Consider the following 19,967-nt stretch of genomic DNA (forward strand, 5'->3'; position numbering starts at 1 on the left):
CACCCTTCTACTATATAAGTTAGTTGTAGTGATCGAGAAGCACATTACTCACAACCCTCCACAAAAAAAGTTTTCCATTTAGGGGAACCTTCAATCTCTAAATTTTATTCCAAGGAGAGAAACCGGTAGGATATGGGGCTAGGTCCCCCATAATGCTACAATAACCTCCTTTAACCGTATAAATCCACTTAGGATCCCCTGCCAATACTACAAATCATCATAGGCAGGGCTCACTAGAACACGAATGATTCGATCAATATCATATGGCAAAAACAATTCATTAAGTAAAGGTAAATCCCAAGATAAAGAAATGGGGTCAATTAGACCTGAAACAATAGTGTCACTTAAGTAATGTGGTATTACAGTTTGGATCTTACGATTAGAGTCCCCCATTAACCATGGGTCACCCCAAACTGCAGTTGTAGCACCATTCTCAATTCTGCGTCTGATTTCATGACAAATTAAATCATGGGATGCCATGATACTTCTCCAACAAAAACTTGGACAATTACCCATTGTAGCATTCAAGAATGTAGAGTGTGGAAAATACCTCGCCTTATAAACACAGGCAGCTAAACACCTTGCCTAACATTGCCAAATTAGTGAGGAATCGCCACCCCTGTTTACTTAACATTGCCAAATTAAAAGCCCTTAAATCCTTAAAACCTAATCCATCGAACTTCTTTGGATAACTAAGCCGATCTCATGCCATCCAATGAATACCCCTACCACTTCTACCATTACTCCACCAAAATCTATTCATAGTCCTTTCCAAAGCTTTACATAATGAGTCGGGATCAAGAAAACACACATAGAAAATGTAGGCATGGCCTGTGGCACATGATTTCTTTACCAGCCCGCGATAGAAGCTTCTTAATTCAGGAGCCAATACGCTGTCTCACCTTATCCTCAATATAGGAAAATACAGTCCGTTTATTTGTACCAACAATGGCTGGCAAGCCTAAATATTTTCCAAAATTTGCTGGCTGAGCTACTCCAAAAATGCCATCCACCATGTCCCGGACCATACCTATAGTATTTTTGCTAAAACAAATACTGGACTTGTGAAAATTCACCGTCTGCCCCGAAAGGTCCTCGTAAGTCTTTACTGGATTTTGTAATAAATTTATTAACATTTTATTTATAAATTTAATAAAAATTTCGTAAGTCTTTACTGGATTTTGTATTAAATTTATTAACATTTTATTTATAAATTTAATAAAAATTACTAAAGATGAAATTACATACAAAATTTCCCATCAAAATTCATAAACGTGTTGTTAGTGGTAAGGTTTCTATGACCCCTTGAGAAAGTAAGAAATGTTGGCTTTGTTTGACACACCTAGCTGAAAGTTGAAAGTTTAAAAAACTAGTAGCTAATAAACTAATTAATTGTAATTATAATTTTTGGTAAAATTAATTGTTGAATTAGTTGATAAGCATAAAAAGACAAAAGGATAAGAACTAATATATTAGGATTTTGAATAATGAAGAGTAAATGATGTCATTTTTGTAAATTAATAAATGAAAAAATGAAAAAAGTTAAAAAGCGCTTATTTTGGGAACAAGCTATTATTTTAAGCTTATCATGTTTTACCTAATACGACTTAAGCTTATTTCTAGTTTAAAATAAACTATATACTCACACGAGGGAATAAGCTATTATTTTAAGCTTATCATGTATTTCCAACCACCGCATGAAGTGGTTGGAAATTGCGTCCACAATTGTAAGTGGTCGGAAAGTGTGGTCGGGGCGAAAAAAAGCATTTTCATATTATTGATATGGCCCGTATGAGGATAGTTTTCCGACCACCTAAAGTTATCTAAGTAAAAACAAAAAAAAAAAAAAAACATTTCAATTCTCTGGTAAGAAATTGTTCCGACCACCTCTAAAATCCCCATATTACTCATTATATCCGCATACATGTAACTTGCTATGATTAATTTACATATATATTCTCTGTATGTGAAAGTGTTTGGCTTTGCGCGACACCCGTACAAGTAGACAACAAGCTCAACATAATAAAAATTAAAAATTGAGTAATTGACCACTTGATACTTGTGGAAGCAGTGTGAAAACATTTTACAATTCTGATACTATGATGATTGATAACAAGTAATGACTGCAGTACCTCAGGAATTAAAGAATCAAGACAAAGATGCATTATATATTGATATGATAAATTATTGGCACCAATTGTGAAGAAACCAATGGAGGCAGTAGAAAACAAGAATTGAAGGACAAGATCAAAAAAAGGAAGAAGAAGTTACTGTTCCATTGAATTCAGAGGGTCTCAGCAAAGCTCTCAACTGAATATCTTCCTCTTTTTTTCTCTCTAACTCTATTACAGAAAGTAAATGAGAGCTTATATATCACATCTATCTAACAAACTAGACAAACTAACTCTTAGCTATTCTAACAGAAGGTTGTTTGAACTGTTCAGAAGTTAGTTGCTGATCTAGCAGTCAGTTTTGTTGGATGGTGATTTTGCTGATGACTGAGCTGATGATTGAGCATCTGTTGATACCCCCCCCCCCTCCCCGCAAGCTGGAGTGTATAGACAATGTAAAACCAGCTTGGAGATGAAACTGGAAAAAGAATTAGCAGCAAGAGGCTTAGTAAAAACATCAGCCAGTTGGTTGGTGGTGGTGACATGTAATAATCTCAATATGTGTTTCTGCAGCTTATCCCTTACAAGATGGCAATCTATTTCAATGTGCTTGGTCCTCTCATAGAAGACTGGGTTTTCAGCTATTGCTATGGCTGATTTGCTATCACAGTACAGCATGGCTGGGGAATCAATGCTGATCTCTAGGTCTTGTAGCAGATAGACTAGCCATTGGATTTCACATGCTGCAGAGGCAAGAGCTCTTTACTCTGCCTCAGATGAGCTTCTGGATATTGTATGCTGTTTCTTTAACTTCCAAGACACCAAGGTATTATCAAGAAACGTGAAGAAGCCAGTTACAGACCTTCTAGTATCTGGGCATGCAGCCCAGTCAGAATCTGAGAAGCCTTTGATCAATAGAGCTGATGATGCTGAGAGGAATAGACCTTGGCCAGGGGATGCTTTGACATATCTCAGTACCCTGTGTGCAGCCTGTAAGTGTTCATCAGTAGGACAATCTAGGAATTGAGATAATTGTTATGTAGCATAGCATATATCTGGCCTTGTGATTGTTAGATACAACAATTTCCCTACCAGCCTTCTGTATTGAGTAATATTCTGAAGTGTGTTGCCAGTGGTTCTGCTGAGTCTGGATGATGTTGCCATAGGAGTTTTGGCTGGTTTACATTCCAAGAAGCCAGCTTCTTCAAGTAATTCCAGGGTGTACTTTCTTTGAGTTAAACTGATCCCTTTTGTTGGTCCCAATAGGGTGGTGAAAGTCTAGAGGGGGGGGGGTGAATAGACTTTCAAGCTTTTTCAAAATAAATAACTCTTTGGTAACTTCAACTCTAAGTAACAAGTAAATAGAGTAAGTTTAAACTGCACAGCGGAATAATAGAGTGTAAAGAGTTATGCCCAATCAATAATTTAAATGCGCATGTAAGATAGGTACAGATGATATGTAAAGTGACAGAGATATCTTGAATATTTAAAGGAGATGGTGCACTCAATATATAATAATAATATTCAAGATTGTAAATAAATATCGTATCACGTCGACCGTGTAACGAATGTTACATGCAACACGTCAAACTTGCTTAGAATAATTCAATATTTAAGCTCGTGAAGTTTGAGTCACATGCACACGTGAAAACACACTAAACCCGAAAGATTAAGATTAACTGTGAATAGTAAACGGGTTAGTCGGATAAGATAGATAGATAGAGCAAATTATGTAAGTGCAGTATGTAAATGAGAGAGACAATTTATAGTGGTTCGGAAGTGGCATAATCTTCCTAGTCCACTTTTCTCCTTTCGCGTCTAGGAGAAATTCACTATTTTCCACACACAGTTACAATAGTGAATAAGCGCTACACAAGCACTTCTTCCGGATGTTTTGCACACAGCTACACCCAACTCCGAGTGTCTCGCACACAGCTACACTCAACTCCGAGTATTTCGCACACAGCTATACTCAACGCCAACTAAGTGTCTTGCACACAGCTACACTTAGCAACTACGAGTGTTTTGCACACAGCTACACTCACTAGAGTATTTTACACACAGCTATACTCTTTTTACAATTACAAATACAAAGGTAATTGTATCTCTCTCCAACTAGATTTGAGACTATTCAGACTAAGTCTCTAAGAATATTTGAGCACTTGCACTTTTCGAATTTTGCACTTTGTTTATCCGTGTGTATTGCACCTCTATCTCTGCTTGTCTTCAAGTCTTCATGGCTTTTTATAGGCAATCAAATATATCCGTTGGAGTGGGATAATTTGATATTTGAAATTTGAATCTTCATAGCCTGATATTGTTGACAATAGTAGGTCTTCAATTTTGATTTGATTGTCAACTTGCCTGACAAAATAATATCTTATCTCCAATTGATTTTCTAGTTGTTCAAAATATTATTTTGTTGTCATATTGAATATCCAACGTATCTTTGAAATAAATTCAACTGATAGAATTTATTTCTAGGATAAGTTTTTATATTCATTTCTTCATAAGTATTTTTCCGTTCTGATCAAATGTCTTTTAGGCAATTTTGGATTCTTGTGGCATGTGGGTAGACTTAGAATAAATTCATTCGAATTTATAACAATTTCTGATCATCTTGCTTCTTTGCCACATTGTGCTCCTTTGACTTGAACATCGTGCTCCTTGACTTGAACATTGAGCTTCTTTTGAACATTGTGCTTCTTAGCACACATTGTGCTTGGTGCTCTTTTTGGTAGCATTGTGCTCCTTGGCAGCATTGTGCTCCTTGGCAGCATTGTGCTCTTTTTGGTAGCATTGTGCTCCTTGACAGCATTGTGCTCTTTTTGGTAGCATTGTGCTCCTTGACAGCATTGTGCTTGTCCGAAAACTTGACTTGTAAAAATAAATCCTGGGGGGGGGGGGGGGGGAATCAATCTCGGGTGTGATCGTTTTGAGTAAAGACTTCTACCATTTCGCCATTAGGCTCATCCGATCATTCTTTGCAACGCCATTCCTTTATGCTTCTTTCTCGGATGAATACTTGTAGGACCAAAATTAATTTCTCAAATTAATTTTGTTCTTCCTATGGTAGATTCCTTTTGACTCGATATTCTGATTTATGATGCCTGTACCAAAGGACCTAAAAACTAAGGGGATCTAAAGTACATTTGGCTCATCAAAACTTACAAAAATATTCCTATCACCTTTGCTGTTTCTGGCCACTTCCAGTCCTAGGAAGAATTTTAGGGGACCTAAGTCCTTGATGTGAAATGCATCATCCAGATGTTTCTTGACTGCTTGTACTTGGTTTATGCAAGGGCTGGCAATAACCATATCATCAACATATACAAGTAAGGCTATAAAGTCATTACCTTTGCCTTTTGTGAATAGAGAGGAATCAGATATAGCTTGTTTAAATCCCATGCTCAGAAGTTCTTGGGTTAGCTTCACATTCCATTGCCTACTAGCTTGTTTTAGTCCATAAAGGGACTTGACTAGCTTGCACACTTGACCTGATTTTGCTGATGAGAAACCAGGGGGCAATGTCATGTAGACTTCTTCATTTAAGTCTCCATGTAAAAAGGCATTGTTTACATCTAGTTGGTGAAGGATCCATCCTTTGATTGCAGCCACAGCAAGTAGGACTCTGATTGTTGTTGTTTTTGCCACAGGGCTGAAAGTATCTAGGTAGTCTAAGCCAGGTGTCTTAGTGTATCCTTTTGCCACAAGCCTGGCCTTGTGTCTTTCAATAGTACCATCAGCTTTTAGTTTAGTCTTGAATACCCACTTGCATCCTATAGGCACCTTGGAGGGAGGGAGGTCAGTGAGAATCCAAGTATTGTTGGCCTGTAATGCATTTATCTCTGACTGCATGGCTTCTTTCCAGCATTCACTCTTGATTGCTTCATTGTAGGTCTTTGGCTCCCTGGCATTTAGAGCATTCACAGCAAAGACCCTATAGGCTTGTGAGAGATTATCATATGACAGGAACTTTGAAATGGAATGTGGAGAAGTTCTGTTTATGATGCTCTGACAAGCATAATCACCAAGGTAAGCAGGCCTGGTCCTTGCCCTTGCTAATCTTCTTGGCTCTGGTGGTGGATCTGTATTGTCTTGACCAACATGAGGGACCTCAAATGTGTCTTGTGAAGCAACTGGGACTTCAATGGGAGGTAAGACAGTGTCTTCATCATAGTTCAAGTCTGATATATCATCTGAGGGTAGAACCAAGTTGGAAGGCTGCTTATTTTGCTGACTTTGAAAAGGAAAGATGCTCTCATAGAAGGAGACATCTCTGGATAGAAACACTTCTCTAGTGTTGAAATCAAGCAACTTGTACCCTTTTACACCATTAGCAAATCCCAGAAAAATGCACCTCCTGGCCCTTGGGGAGAATTTGTTTCTTTGACAGCTGGGAATGCTAGCAAAAGTTAGGCAACCAAACACCCTAAGGTGCTGATACTGTGGGACTTTATTAAAGAGGATCTGATATGGGATTTTATTATCTAGAGCTGATGATGGAAGTCTATTTATTAAATACACTGCATGCAAGATACAATCACCCCAAAACTCTTCAGGAAGACCAGCTTGGAATCGGAGTGCCCTTGCCACAGATAGGATATGCCCATGCTTTCTTTCCACAATGCTGTTTTGCTGAGGGGTATAAACACAAGATGTTTGATGAATTATTCCCTTCTTATGGTAGTAGTCTTCCATGAGAAATTCCTTTCCATTATCAGTTCTGACACATTTGATTCCTTTTCCAAACTGTTTGTTGATCAGCTCATAGAAGTTCTGAAAAATCTGTCTTACTTCACTTTTGCTTCTCATTAGATAGGTCCAAGTGGATCTGCTGTGATCATCCACTATAGTTAAAAAATATTTATGCCCATAAATGGTTGGGACATGGAAAGGACCCCATATATCCATGTGAATAAGATCAAAGCAGTAAATTGCAACAGATGTACTAGATTGAAAAGGCAACCTTTTCTGTTTGGCCATATGGCAACATTCACAAGCTACAGGTTTGTCATTACAGATTTTGTTATCTAAAGCATGAAGAGCTTTTATTTTTCCTTCAGACACATGTCCTAATCTAGCATGCCAGAAACTACAAGTATTGACAGCTGGAAAAACAATAGACTTTTTTTGAGCAGAAACAGGAAGGGTGAGGTGATAGAGTCCCTTCTTCAGCTTAGCCACACCAATCATCTTCCCATGGTGTTGATCCTGTATTGTACATTGGTCAGATTTAAAGATAATGCTGTACTATGATCCTCTCACAAGTTCCCCCAAAGATACAAGGTTATAGTGAAATATGGGAACACAAAGGACATTTTTCAAGATTAAATCAGCAGATAAATGGACAATCCCAGTATGTGATACTTCTGCATAATATACATTTGGCAGATCCACATGAATTCCTTGAACCCTTTTAGATGTATGGAGTAAATGTACACTACATACTATATGGTGTGTAACCCCACTATCAAGAATCCATTCTGATTTAGAGTTATCAGTGTTACCTTCAAATTGATCATTGGGGATAAAGTTGGCTGCTATGGTGTTGACCTGAGGACTAGGATCAAGAGGGGTGTTGCCCTTGGTTTTCCCTTGTTGCATAAACTCAAAAAATCTTCTGCAATCATCTTGAGTAAAGAGGGGTTTGGCTTCTGTACAGTTGCATTCTTGCACAGAAGCTTGAACTTGATTTGTTGAACCCATTCCTTTGCTTCTTGGTTTCCAACCTAGGGGGTATCCATGCTTCTTATAGCATTTCTCAATTGTATGCCCTGTATATCCACAGTAGCTGCATATAATCTTCTGCTTCTGGTTAGGGAAAGGTCTCCTTCCATTGTTGTCTGCTTTTGTAAAGAAAGCATTTACTCTTGTTATGCTGTCCTCTAGATTGGCAGTTTCAATATTCACTTGTCTCTCTTGTTGTGAAACCATGGAGAAGGCCTCACCAACATCAGGAAGAGGTTTCATTAGCATGATTTGCCTCTTAATGCTTGTGTAATTGTCATTTAAGCCAATGAGAAAAGCAGACAACATATCATTTTCCAAATGTGCCTTTACTTTATCAGACAGACTATTTCCACAGGCACAATTTGGAGAGCACTCACAACTAGGAATAGGTCTTAGAACAAGCAACTCATCCCACAATAATTTCAATTGTGTAAAGTACTCATTCACAGTAGAGTTACCTTGCTTAGTGTGGTGAATCTGTGACTGGATTTCTGCAATTCTAAACACATCTTGCTGACTGAATCTCTTCTTCAAGTCCTTCCATACTCCTTCAGCTGTGTTGATCCAAAGCACACTACTAGCTATGGTGGGAGATACAACCCTCAAAATCCAGGACAACAACATAGTATTACATCTCTCCCAGTAATAGAATTTTGGATCAAGTCTGTTTGGAGCAGCCACAAGACCATTCACAAAGGTCATCTTATTCTTGGATCTTAATGCCATTTCCATGGCTCTTGCCCAAGAATGATAGTTTGATCTTCCCTCCAACTGAGCTGTCACCAACTGTAGGGTAGGACTCTCATTCGCATGAAGATAGAGAGGATTTGTCTGATCATTGGGATCAAAGTTCCCATTCGAAGTTGAAGCAAAATTAGGGTTCTGATTTGATGCTGGGGTTGGAATCGGAGCTGGGATTGAAGCTCCTTGCTGAACCATATTTACACTAGGTGGACGCCACGCCATTTATGGCTCTGATACCATGTGAAGAAACCAATGGAGGCAGTAGAAAACAAGAAGGACAAGATCAAAAAAAAATGAAGAAGAAGTTACTGTTCCATTGAATTCAGAGGGTCTCAGCAAAGCTCTCTGTTAGGAACCTTGTATTAGGATTTTGATGATACCAATGTAATGTAGAAAGTAGACCCCTAACTCTTGCGTTTTGTATTGTATCGCTACTTTCGTTCTAGACGAAAGTTGCCATAACTCATATGTAATTCGTGTTAAGCTAGAACAAACACACGAAAAGAGTTATGAATAGAACATAGGCTGATCAAGGCGAAAGAAGACTCCACAGCAACGAAAGAAGGAGTTGTCATTAAAAAGACAGTTCTTTTCAAGACTATCTCAACAAGTATTCTTCTTCTCATCAACAAGAAGAATGCTCTACCTGTCTGATTTGACAACATCCTAGGACAATAAGGACCTCAACTCATGGGACACGCTATCCAAAGAGCAATTAATGAAGTTGTACTATCTCTGGAGCTAAAAGACAAAAGTCATCAGATCCTCCATACCTTCAACGGCTACATAGTACAAACCCATTAATGGAGCATTAAATGCATGAGGCTCCATGGTCCTTGTCCAACAGATAAAAGGTTTGAAAAATTCATCTCCCTCCAACGGATGAATTTTTATCACCTATATAAACCAACCTTCATCAACTAAGAAGGTGCTGGTTCATTTTATCACTCTACTCACTCTCTTGCAAAAAGCTCTTGAAAAGTGAACAAATCTCAAAGCTCTTTGCGAACCAGCTATTTAAGGTGTTAAGGCATTTGAAGTAGATCAATCATCACTGCCCTACATCTTGTAAGAAGTCTTGCACTCTTGAAGCAATCATCCACACCAACAAGACTTCACAGTTGGAGGAATCAAGAAATACTTTCTTACCAACCTCAACTTAGAAGAAGAAGTTGATAGAGGCGGAGTAAACTCTCGGAGTTGAAAAACCTTCAAAGGCTGTCCGGCTTAGTGATCAAGGAAGTCTTTGTGTAATTGTACTAAAGAGTGATAGTGCAATCCTTCCAGCAGTTGTGGAAGAAGAGTGGAAGTAGGCAAAGTTTGGCCGAACCACTATAAAATCTCGTCTCGCTCTTCTCTTTACTTACTGCTTTATTTTACTGCTTGCATATCATCTCTTTCATCACTCATCTTATCCTTTTATCAAACTCGTGCAACCCTCTCTTAATAACCTTTCCGCTGTGCTTATCTTACTCAAAAGTGTTGTCAGGGTTTTTCTTTTAAAGAATCTAAAGAAAAACGAGAGTCTATTCACCCCCCCCCCCCTCTAGACTCACCACTCAATCTATCGGGACCAACAAGTGGTATCAGAGCAGAATACCTTGAACGGTGAAGGCTTTTTGCATTTTACTGCCTGGTAGATCCACCTTTGATCTTTTTTTTGGATCTTCTTCGTTGCACGATTTTTTTTTAAATGGAAAAAGAACATGCACAAAATCGCTCTAGACAGCTTGCTTTTAGTCTTGCCAAGTTTGATGACTGGAAATTAAGAATGCTGGCTCTTCTGTGCTCTATTCATGATGAAATGTGGGACGTCATAACTACTGGACCTATCACAGTGATGATGGCAAATGCACAGGCTGCTGCTCAAGGACCAGATGCTCCTCAAATAATACCTAAGCCGAAAGAGCAGTATAACTCGGAAGAAAGAACAAGAGCAAACCTGGACAATGTGGCAAGGAACATTCTTTACAACTCTCTAGATGATTCACTCTTCCCCAGAGTCAGAAAATGTAAAAATGCTATGGAAGTATGGAAAGTTCTAATGGACCTGGGAGAAGGAGATGAACAAGAAAAGGATAACAAACTGACAATAGCCATGAAGAAGTTCGAAGACTTTAAGATGCAACCAAACGAGACGATCATGGAGATGGAGCTAAGATTCACAAGACTAATGGGAGACTTATCAGACCTTGGAAAAGAACTCACCGAAAAGGAGATGAATCTAAAAATTCTTCGTGGATTGCCGAAGTCATGGGAGATGAAGGTCATCGCGATGAGAGATAATCGTGACATGAAAACAACACCCACAGCCAAAATCTTCAATGATCTCAAAGCATATGAGTTTGAACATGAACCGAAAGATGCTGAGGAACCAGAAACGAGAAATATTTCCCTCGTAGCAAATCAGGCGGCGTCAACCCCTAACAGGTCGAAATCTAACTCTTGTGATTTTTTAACTGATGAACAATATGCCCTATTTGTCAGGAAGATGAAAAGATTCATGAGAAAGAACAACTTTCAAGATCCACAATGGTCAAGCCACCGAAAGAGGCATGAAAGTTTCCCTCAGGCTTCAAAGACCGAAACCACTGATTCACAGCTGTTGTGCTACAACTGCCGAAAGCTAGGACACTTCAAAGCGAACTGCCCTTATCCAATGGTTAGCAAATATCAAGATGGCAACAATATCACAAGCTCCTCAAGGGAATCTGGAGAAAAGCACAAGAAAAGTGATAAACCAGAATCATCAAACTCCAAGAGTGAGGGAAGAAGAAAAGCAATGGTGGTTGCCGAAAACACTGAAAAAGCTATACCCGAAAGTAGTACCTCAAGCTCAAGCTCAGAAGACGAAAGCAGCGATGAGGAGAAAGGACTACTATGCCTCTACAGCCAAGAATCAGAGGAACTATGCCTCATGGCAGATGAAGAAGAGGTAAACTCTCACTCTTCTTCTTGCTATTCAGCCGAATCAAGTTCTTTAGTGAGTCAAACCTCCAGTGAATCTGTCACTGAAATGATGAGGAGGTTTAAGTTGATAAATAGCACTTACTCCAAGCTGAAAGAGGAGAACTCTCGGCTCATGACTAGCCATAATGAATTAGAGCAAGTTCGAATTGAGAACAAAATGCTGATCATTGCTAAGGAGCAGCTCGAGAAAAATGTTCTCGCTCTTAAGGAGCAGTGCACAGCAAAAGAAAAGAGAGAGCAAGAATTGCTTGAAGTGTTGGACAAGTTTAACAAGTCATCCAACTTAATGGACAGAATGTTAAACGAATCCAGACTGCCCGGAGAGAAAAGCGGAATTGGCTTTAACTCCAGCTCCTCTTCACAAGTCGAAACGAACAATGCATACTCACATGAGAGTCTTGCAACCATATTTGTTCAAGGACCAACCCAGCTGCCCGAGCCTATGATGGTACATAACAATGTCACAGCACCACAATCAACAAGCCAACCGAAAGGAAAGGCTGTACAACGAATTGTGGAAACAGGAAAGAGAAAACCTAGTAAAGGCAATACTAGACAAATATGTGTCAAAAGGAATGGACCAAATGGCAGTGGAAAAAGTCCACACCAAAAATTGAGTCAGCCTAACTGGAATTCTCGATCCTATAAAAAGACAAATGTTAACCAGAGGCAATATCGTCTAAAGAGTTCTGCTCAGGAATTCTCAAAGAACGAACAACCTGAAAGGATCCTCAGAAGATCTGGGTATGGGAATGGAAGGACTGGGCCTTCAGAAGAAGATTGGTTTGTTTACCCGGAACTCCTCTCGAGGAAAGCTCTTAAGATAACACATCGACGTAAACAAACCAATTATCGTTGGCATTATGAAAATCCTCCACCAAAAGAGCAACAAAGGAAGTATAAGGACAAAATCTTTGCCAGTGTTTATTTCGATTATCGCACCTCCAACGGATACAGAGGACCAAGGATGAGTCATGTGCACTCTAGGTTAATATGGGTTCCAAAATTAACTACTAACCCCCAAGGACCCGAAACTAAGTGGGTACCTAAAAATACATAATCTTTGATGCAGGAGAAACAGGTCATATGGTATGTAGACAGTGGATGCTCAAGACATATGACTGGTGACAAAACAATTTTGAGCAACTTCAAAGAAATAAATGGACCCAAAGTCATCTTTGGAGGAGAAACAAGTGGCCAAACTCGAGGAAAAGGAGATATCATCAAGAAAGGAATAATCATACAAGATGTCTCTTATGTAGAAGGACTTAAATTCAACCTTCTAAGCACAAGTCAGTTCTGCGACAAAGGATACAAAGTAGAATTCCTTAAAGAAGAGTGCAAAATCATAAACACGAAGGATGGCAGGACAGCACTTACAGGCCAACGAAAGAAGAACATGTATGTAATTTCATTAAATTCTTCTAATACTAACATTTGTCTTGTAGCCAAGAGCAATGCAGATCTCAATCAAGAATGGCACAACAAGCTAAGCCACTTGAACATGAAGACAATAAGTAAGCTTGCAAAAAGGAATCTTGTAAGAGGCTTACCCGAAACATCTTACACGAAAGATAGGTTATGTGATGCCTGCCAAAAGGGAAAACAGCTGAAGTCGTCCTTCAAGTCAAAAGACGTAGACACAAATTCTCGATCTCTAAGCCTTCTGCACATGGATCTTTTTGGACCAATAGATCCAGCAAGTATAAGCGGAAGAAAGTACACCCTTGTGGTAGTAGATGACTTTTCAAGATATACATGGGTTCTTTTCTTGAAAAAGAAGAATGAAACAGAAACGGCTCTGCCAAATCTTTTGAAGCAACTTCAAACAGAGAAGGAAGTCAAAATAACAAGAATCAGAACGGATCAAGGAACCGAATTTGTCAACAAAGTGATAAAGGATTTCTGTGCTCAAAATGGAATATTTCATCAACTCTCAGCAGCACGAACTCCTCAGCAAAACGGAGTAGCCGAAAGGAGAAATAGAACTCTAAAAGAAGCAGCACGAACAATGATATCACACTCAGGTCTACCAAAGAGATTTTGGGCTGAAGCCATAAACACCGCATGCTATACACAGAACAGATCCTTAATCAACAAGTCTCACAACAAAACACCATATGAGCTATGGAAAGGTAAGACTCCAAATATTGGATATTTTCATGTTTTTGGTTGCAGGTGTTTTATTCACAACAATGGCAAAAGCTATCTTAAAGCATTTGACGAAAGAGCTGACGAAGGATTATTCATGGGATATTCATCCATAAGCAAAGCATTCAGAGTTCTGAACAAGCGAACAATGGTTATCGAAGAATCCATCCACGTCAAATTTGATGAACAATATGAGAAAAATCCTTCTGGATACAAGATACCTGCTATCCCAGCTCAAAATGTCCAGAAATCCGTAGATGAAGACATCTCAGACGAAGAAGACTTACTTTCGTCTTACATGAAGTATCAGCCGAAAGTACCAGAACCCGAGATGTCATCTGAACAAGCAAGTGGAAATCAACCTATCAATCCTTCTAGCAACGCACCATCTGAACCAATGATCTACATAGACCTCCCCTATATCCCAGAGATGGATACTCAGCCTTTTCAAGATGTCTTTGAGCCAGATCTTAGATGGTTGAAAGATCATCCACCAGATCAAGTTATTGGAGATGTTCAAGAAGGTGTGAGAACAAGAGCGTCATTACACGAAAGTATGATGGCATGCTTCTTATCCCAAATAGAGCCAAAATCTGTAGATGAAGCTTTATGTGATCCTGACTGGGTAATAGCTATGCAAGAAGAACTTCATCAATTTGAACGAAATGAAGTATGGGAACTAGTACCCAGACCATCACATCAAAACGTCATTGGAACTAAATGGGTTTTTAGAAACAAAATAAGTGAAGATGGACTCATTGTTAGGAACAAAGCTCGCCTTGTGGCTAAAGGATATTGTCAGGAGGAAGGTATTGATTTTGATGAGACCTTCGCCCCCATGGCCAGATTGGAAGCTATACGAATATTCTTAGCTTTTGCAGCTTACAAAAATTTCAAAGTCTATCAAATGGATGTCAAAAGCGCCTTCCTGAATGGACTTCTTGAAGAAGAAGTATATGTTGAACAACCTCCTGGTTTTGCTATCAACAATGACCTCGAAAAGGTGTACCACCTTAAGAAAGCTCTATACGGTTTGAAACAAGCTCCACGAGCTTGGTATGATACACTATCATGTTTTCTAATCAATCGTGGCTTCACGAAAGGAGTGGTTGACAAAACATTCTTTCGTATAAAGGATAATGATCATATCCTACTGGTACAAATATATGTTGACGATATTATCTTCGGAAGCACGAATCCAGATCTATGTGAAAAATTCTCCAATCTCATGAAAGGAAAATTTGAAATGAGTATGATGGGAGAACTGAATTATTTTCTAGGCTTACAAGTTAAACAATGTCCTGATGGGATATTTATAAACCAAGCCAAATACACAAAAGATCTGATCCGAAAGTTTGGCATTGATGGAAAAAGTTCCGTCAAAATACCTATGAGTACATCCCTTAGGATGGACATTGACAATGAAGGAAAGGAAGTTGATCAGAAAAATTTTCGTGGCATTATTGGCTCTCTTCTATACCTAACAGCAAGTAGACCCGACATCTCGTTTGCTGTTGGTGTATGCGCTCGCTTTCAGGCTAAACCGAAAGAAAGTCACCTAAGTGCAACTAAAAGGATTTTGCGATATCTTAAGGGCACACAAAATGTCGGCCTCTGGTATCCGAAAGAAGGATCATTTGATCTAATAGGATACTCAGATGCAGACTTCGCAGGTTGTCGAATTGATCGAAAAAGTACCTCGGGAACATGTCAGTTCCTAGGAGGAAGAATTGTGTCTTGGTTTAGCAAGAAACAACATTCCATTGCTACTAGTACGGCTGAAGCCGAATACATAGCAGCTGGAAGTTGTTGTGCTCAAATCTTATGGATGAGACATCAATTAAGAGACTATGGGATAAATGCCCAAGAAGTGAGCATTAAGTGTGATAATACAAGTGCTATAGCAATCACACACAATCCAGTTCTACACTCTCGGACCAAGCACATTGATATCAAGTATCATTTTATTCGTGATCATGTTGAAAAGAAAGATATTGCTCTCGAATATGTTAATACCGATGATCAACTGGCAGATATACTCACTAAACCTCTGAGTGAGACAAGATTCTCTCTATTAAGGCATGAGATCGGAATGATTGAAATGACCTAACAATCAGATAATCAAATCTGTAAAGATTCGTATTCTTGATTCTCGCAAGATTTGATCCATCCTTACACGCAAGTATCCTTATAAATAAGGAATACTAATTGTTTGTGCATACCTCACTAACAAAAGTTCTAGTATTTGTTCTTGCAGATATGAGTACAGGTAGTGAAAGAATCAACACGGAGAATCAAGGCAATGTTATTGATATACCAAAGAAAACAGTGTGCTGGACAAAAGCGATAGTTTTGATTATTCACCGTCCAGCACCCCTCTGAAGATGCCCTTACCACTCAAATTCTCTGCCAGCTGCAAGAAAAGGAAGATCTAAATAACTTTGTCCTTTTCTTAATATGTGATGTTATTTCACCATGCTTCATAATAATTCACCATATCCTTTCGTATATCTTTGATTTCGTGTCTCTCACGCAAGAAAGTGTCAGTATCCAAAAGATTTTGTATAGATCTCCACGACACTTATTTGCCTATAAAATAGTTTTGCCATACTTAAGACACACTCACTTCTTTCTAAGTAAAAGAGTGGCAGGTATGAACAAAGAGAAAGGAAAAATGGACGAAGCAGAAAAAAGGGCTACCCGTCTGAAGCATCACTTACAGGAAGCAAGCAAGCTCCCTAATGCCACCATCATAAGCTTGAAGGAAGAAGGAGAGATGATCAATGTAACCTACTCGATGCCTAACCCCGCCTATAAAAAGGATAAAGAGGCTCTTGACACTCTTGTCGACGAATCTAGGGCCAAAAAGAGGTATCATCTGGAACAAGCCAGACAGGAAGCCTATGAGAGAATCATGATGATGAAGAGCTCCAACAAAGACTCTTCATCGACACCAACCTCTCGATGGTACCCCTTTCCTGAAGTTCCTCCACCCAATGTTCAATCCTATGAGGATTTCTCAAGGGTCCACTCTCGGGTCACAGATCAGCCACCCGAACCCACTCTCTCTCTAGAAGAGTTGGACGAATACGCCAAAACAACAAATCTGGCTGATGTGACTGATGAGATGACCCGATTGGAACTTCACGTGCCCTATCGTTTCCTTTGAACCGTAGTAGGTTGAACTTTTTATGTTTAAGTCTCTCTCTCTCTTTCTATCATGTATGTCATGATGGCTGTGTTATCCAAATAAATGCTTTGCATAAGTTCTTATGATTTCAGATCACAGGAAGGTTTACTGTTGTGTGCATTTATTACAAGTTATATCTGGTCAAAAAGAGTTCAAAAATTCATTATGCATTTATGGAATGCTAAGCACGTTGGAACTCAGGCCGTACAGGGAATCAAAATTTTAGTCTCAACTGAAATCAGCCTTATCTTGAACACTGTAATGAGCATTGATTGCAATTTTGACAAACTGACTGATAAGTCCCTCAATCCTTGGCTATAAAAAGGGAGAGAATTTCTCACAATTCTCACCATCCTCTCTCTCTCTCAATGGCACCTAAGAAAAGGTTCACAAGAAATGATTCTCGCAAGCTCCAAGAGGCCTCTAGGCGCCTCAGGGAGGAGCAAGGTGACTTATATCCAGGCAATAGTCCTTTTGTCCCTATCAATCTCGTCTCTGATTCAAACACATCGTTTCTTTACGATGATATGGATGGATTCATCGTTGAATCAGAAAATGAAGAAAAGATCTCAAAAAATCCAAGTGAGACAATCCCAAAAGAATGGATTGACAAGGACTACATGGCCTTTCTGGCACAAGAAAACTGGAAAGAGAAGTATGACAAAGATGATGAAGCTGAGTCCTCTACTGGTTCCAACTTTCCGCGCTATAAAAGATGGTATAGGGAAGTGTTTGGAAGGGTGAAGAAAGATAAGCCTGAATGCTCTTCATCCAAGAAGGTTGGGAGGAAGAAAAAGTGATTTTCTGAAAATCATCATCTATGTTTCTGTATCTTCTCTTCTCGTTTGCTGAATAAAAGATTGCCTATCTATGTGTTAATAAGATGTCATGTTTTATCTGTGTAACCTTGCTGAAAGTCTGAGAAGTTTGTTCTGATCAAATCTTACCCGCTTCTTTCGGGTAACAATGTTGATTGTTTATCATGAGTCTCTCGGGGGACATTATGTGCGTCTTATGAAATTCTGAACAACATTCGGTTTTTTTTTTAATCGTACTTAAGACGCTATCTCTTCTTGAATCTAAACCGTTCATATAGTATCATTGGGATCATATGGCCGAGAAAATCGCCTCTATCCCACTAGTCTGACAGGACAAAGACGTGCATTTAATGCACCTCTCAGCACTTGAGTGCTTTTTCTCTCTCCTCATTAAATGAGGGAATGATCGTTTCAGATCTGCACACGTTCTTATCACGTAACCATGATGATCAGTTACCTTTTGAGGAAGAGGAACCGCTGTTTTTTTTTAAAAAAAAAAATTTCGCATAAGTTTTCTTAATGGGCTGTTTTACGAACACCAACCCGGAGCTTTATAAACCCTGCTCAAACCTTCATTCCGTCTGTTTCACATCTCTCAATTTTCATCCCTTCCTCTCAAAGATCTCTTTAGTCAAGCTTTCTATCATCAATGGCGGCTCCTTCCGAAAAGAACCCAGAGAACCCTGAACCATCATCCACTCCAGTTATACCAAGCTTTCCTACGGAAGACATAGAGTTTATCAAGACCAGAATTCCATTTATCGTCGGCGGAAGTATGTGGGACGAAGAAGGGTTTCGTAAGTATGTCTTGGATAAAGCCTTTGGAGAACGGATAATCACTCTTTTGCTAGAAACAGGTTTATTTGGTTTAGTAACTCACCGCTATGATGAATGGTACCCTCTTGATGTTACTCAGTTTTATTTGAATGCTTATGTGGCTTCTGATTTCTCAAGCATATCTTCAAGAGTTAATAAACATCACATTATGTTTACTGCTGAGGATATTCGATCAGCTTTTGGGTTTCCCAGACGAGATGAGTCCTACAAATCCAATCTGGTATTTTATCATCTGGATCCGGAGGACTTCTATGAATCCATACGACACAAGGAGGCACCTTCCAAAGATAAAATCTTCTGGCCCCTCAAGAAAAAATGGTTCCGGTTGGATTATGAGTTTGCAGTAGATATCTTCAACAAGATTGTGGACCACAAGACTTCTGGCACAGATGATGTCACAAGGGAAAAGCTGAAAATGCTGCACGCTTTTCTTCATGAGCATAAGGTTGATTGGTCCAAAATCATTTTCCACAACATCGCTCACACCATCACTTACAATCGCAAGAGTCCTGGAGACATTGCAAAGAAGATGGGCTTCGGTTTCATTATAAGCCATCTTCTTGCCACAAAAGGAGTGATTCTACGTGCTGGTGCTCCACCTGGTCAAAAGGTCTGTCACATGAAACACAAGCCATCTGGATATGACAAACAGAAGGCATTGGAATTGGGCATTTCTCTTGAACCCAATCTACCCAAAGGGAAGTCCAAACGAAAGTTAAAAACCCCCAAAGCAGACGAAGAAGCTCAACCAAAACCTAAACGGCAGAAACAAGAAAAACCCTCTTCTCGGGTTAAGACTCAAAAGACGGTCATCTCACAATCAAAGACGAAAAGTGATCCTCCTCTCGAAACCCTGATAGTGCAGAACTCCTCTGAAGATGATGATGATCAACCTCTCATTCGTCTAAGCAAACGAAGTCGAATGAGATCTGTTCAAATTCGGGAACCCTTGTCAAAAGAAGCAACTTCACAGGGGGAAGATATCTCGAAAGCAGCTACCTCTGAGGGGGAACTGAAAACCTCTCTGCCCGAAAGAAGTCCCGTTGCTCACAAATCCATCAATCTGAAGGCATCTCCTGTTCCTCATCCACAAGAATCTACCCTAGCAGAGCAACTCCTACGAGAGTTGACACAAGAACCTGCTACAGTAGAAATGGAGGAAAGATGTCAAAGTCTTCCACAAAAGCCGGGCTCTCCAGAAGACATCCCGAAAGCAGCCTCAGATGCTACAACTAATGCTCAATCTCTTCCACAAGAACTTACTATTGCAGAGCAGGTAATTCTGACACAAGAACCTGCACTAGTAGACGAGATAACAGCTGCTCAAACATCTTTTATCTCGAAACCATCTGCTCGTCAATCTTCTCCAGACCGGTACACCCTTGATAAATCTCTCAGAGAATCGATTGAAAG

General features: G+C 39.4%; 1 protein-coding gene across 1 annotated transcript; it reads right to left on the reverse strand.

The window, feature by feature from the left end:
* Positions 1–7,740: 7,740 nt before the first annotated feature.
* Positions 7,741–8,810, reverse strand: LOC109166898. The gene is made up of 2 exons (XM_019315798.1): positions 7,888–8,810; positions 7,741–7,843 (listed from the first exon to the last, which is right to left on the reverse strand). Exons 1-2 carry the CDS (start codon positions 8,808–8,810, stop codon positions 7,741–7,743), a joined length of 1,026 nt encoding a protein of 341 aa, XP_019171343.1.
* Between the last annotated feature and the right edge of the window lie 11,157 nt (positions 8,811–19,967).

The sequence above is a fragment of the Ipomoea nil genome, unplaced genomic scaffold, assembly GCF_001879475.1.
Source record: "Ipomoea nil cultivar Tokyo-kokei standard unplaced genomic scaffold, Asagao_1.1 scaffold3125, whole genome shotgun sequence".
Taxonomy (NCBI): Eukaryota; Viridiplantae; Streptophyta; class Magnoliopsida; order Solanales; family Convolvulaceae; genus Ipomoea; species Ipomoea nil.